General features: G+C 43.0%; 1 protein-coding gene across 1 annotated transcript in view; it reads left to right on the top strand.

Moving 5' to 3' along the window:
* Nucleotides 1-684: 684 nt before the first annotated feature.
* LOC119419846 (rap1 GTPase-activating protein 2) overlaps nucleotides 685-2,081 on the top strand; it is a 17,016-nt gene continuing 15,619 nt past the window's right edge. Inside the window, exon 1 of the mRNA XM_037687213.1 lies at nucleotides 685-721. Within this exon, the coding sequence (XP_037543141.1) occupies nucleotides 705-721 (17 nt within the window). The 5' untranslated portion in view covers nucleotides 685-704. The remainder of the gene's footprint in view (nucleotides 722-2,081) is intronic.

Raw genomic sequence — 2,081 nt, 5'->3', positions numbered from 1 at the left:
CAGTAGAGACACAAGTCCATTGTCTGAGGCCATGAGAATATCATTAGTGACTTTTACTAGTGCTGTTTCTGTGCTATGATGAGCTCTAAACCCTGACTGAAACTCTTCAGATTATTTCTTTGTAGATGTTCACGCAACTGACCTGCAACTAGTTTCTCGAATTTCTGAATCAAGATCAGACTTCTTAAGTAAAGGTTTAATTACAGCAACCTTAAAGCTCTGTGGTACATAACCATCCATTAAAGACAAATTAAGTAGATCCAAAATGTGGACATTAATTAGTGGAAATACCTCTTTAAACAGTCTGGTTGGGATGGGATCTAGCAGGCATGTGGATGGGATCTAGCAGGCATGTGGAAAAGTCAAACAAAGAAGAAGTTATTAATATATTGATATTAAAACCTTTCTTCACTTGTTGCTTCATGTACAGGATTTATAGATTTTTTTAAATATTTATTGGTTATTGATCAAGTTTACAAACAGAACAGCTCCAGCCTGTGCTGTAACATAAAACACTCCTCCACCTCCTCCTCCTCCAGTTTTCCATTTCTCCTCCATCTGCTGCTCTCTGGGTGAGGAGGGTGCCGTACTCCTGATGGTGTCTGACGTTATGGTAAGGGAGGAGGAGGAGGAGGAGGAGGAGGAGGAGGAGGAGTAGCAGGGCTCCTCTGTAGTGATGCTCAGTAACCGACAGCAACGCCACGATGCCGCACAACCGGCGGTGAGTCTGGCACTCATGTTTGTTTATGTGGCTCGTGTTGTTGTTGTTTATGAAACATGTTTATTGTTTTTGTTTTTTATGAGGCGTCGTCCTCTGAAAATGCTGTTTCAGGGTAGTTTTCTTCCTGTGAGTGTGAAGAGTAACATCTCAGAGCATTGTGTCAAAGGTTCAGTAAATAAAAAGAGTTGGATTTGATCTCGTTCAGACGGAAACACGCAGGAGACAAAAAGTGTCCACACAGAAACTGTTGATTTGTCTCTCAGCTCCACATCAGCTGCAGCACGTTTCCCCAAAACGCCTTGAGCGAGGTCTTCATGTGTGTGTTCTGATCAGCGTGAGGTTTGGACCTGGACATGGAGGACATTTCATGAGGACAAATGTGGACAGAGCGTCTCAGAGTCCTCTGACCGTTCAGGTTCAGGTTCTGGTTCTGGTTCTGGTAGTGTCCTGAGAGGGGACACTTATTACTGTAGGTCCTCATACTGATAGAAGGACAAACGTGTGTGTGTGTCTTGTTATGTTCATCATAAACAGCTGATTCACGGCTGTCAACATGCATGTGAAAGAGAAAACAACAAACAAGACAGAAGAGACACTGCAGGCTTCTGATTTTAGACAGATGGACCGCCTGCCCTGCAGCCACACACACACACACACGTGCGCGCGCACGAGAGAGAGAGAACCCAAGAACATGACGGCTTTCCATAACCCCCACACAAACCAAAGTTTCTCTTTCTATCTTTACGAGGACTTTAAATTGACTTCCATTCACTTTTCATTTATTTCTATAAACTAACCCTGACCCTAATTCAAGGATTCACACAACATGTGGTACATGAGGTGGAATGAAATAGTGTTCACAGGGTCCCAGTTACATCCAACAATAAAATGTAAAAGAAAAACAGTAATAAGATCTAAGATATGAACTAAGAATAGGCTAAACACGTAATAATGCAAAAACTGTACGCTGAACAACAGCAGCACGAACATGAGTCTGTGTGAGTACAAATGAACACAGCAGCATGAGATCAGCAGCATGAGATCAGCAGCATGATGTGATTTTTCACAGTGAGTATTCTGGTTAGAGATTCATGAGTCTAACAGCCTCAGGGTAGAAGCTGTTCCTCAGGTTGTTTTCACACCAGATAGTCCGGTAGATTCGGTTCGGGACCAATATTCATGACCTTTTGTTACATTTGAGCTGGTGCGTTTGCATTCACACTGCACTGTGCAGTCGAGTCAACCAGTTGAAGCAACCTGTTGAAGCAACCTGTTGAAGCAACCTATTGAACCAAACTGTTGAACCAACCTGTTGAACCAACCTGTTGAACCAACCTGTTGAAGCAACCTGTTGAACCAA

This window comes from Nematolebias whitei, chromosome 14, assembly GCF_014905685.2.
Source record: "Nematolebias whitei isolate Nwh7 chromosome 14, NemWhi1, whole genome shotgun sequence".
NCBI lineage: Eukaryota > Metazoa > Chordata > Actinopteri > Cyprinodontiformes > Rivulidae > Nematolebias > Nematolebias whitei.
The sequence above is the reverse complement of the archived record's forward strand: the minus strand, read 5'-3'. Positions and strand labels throughout refer to the sequence as shown.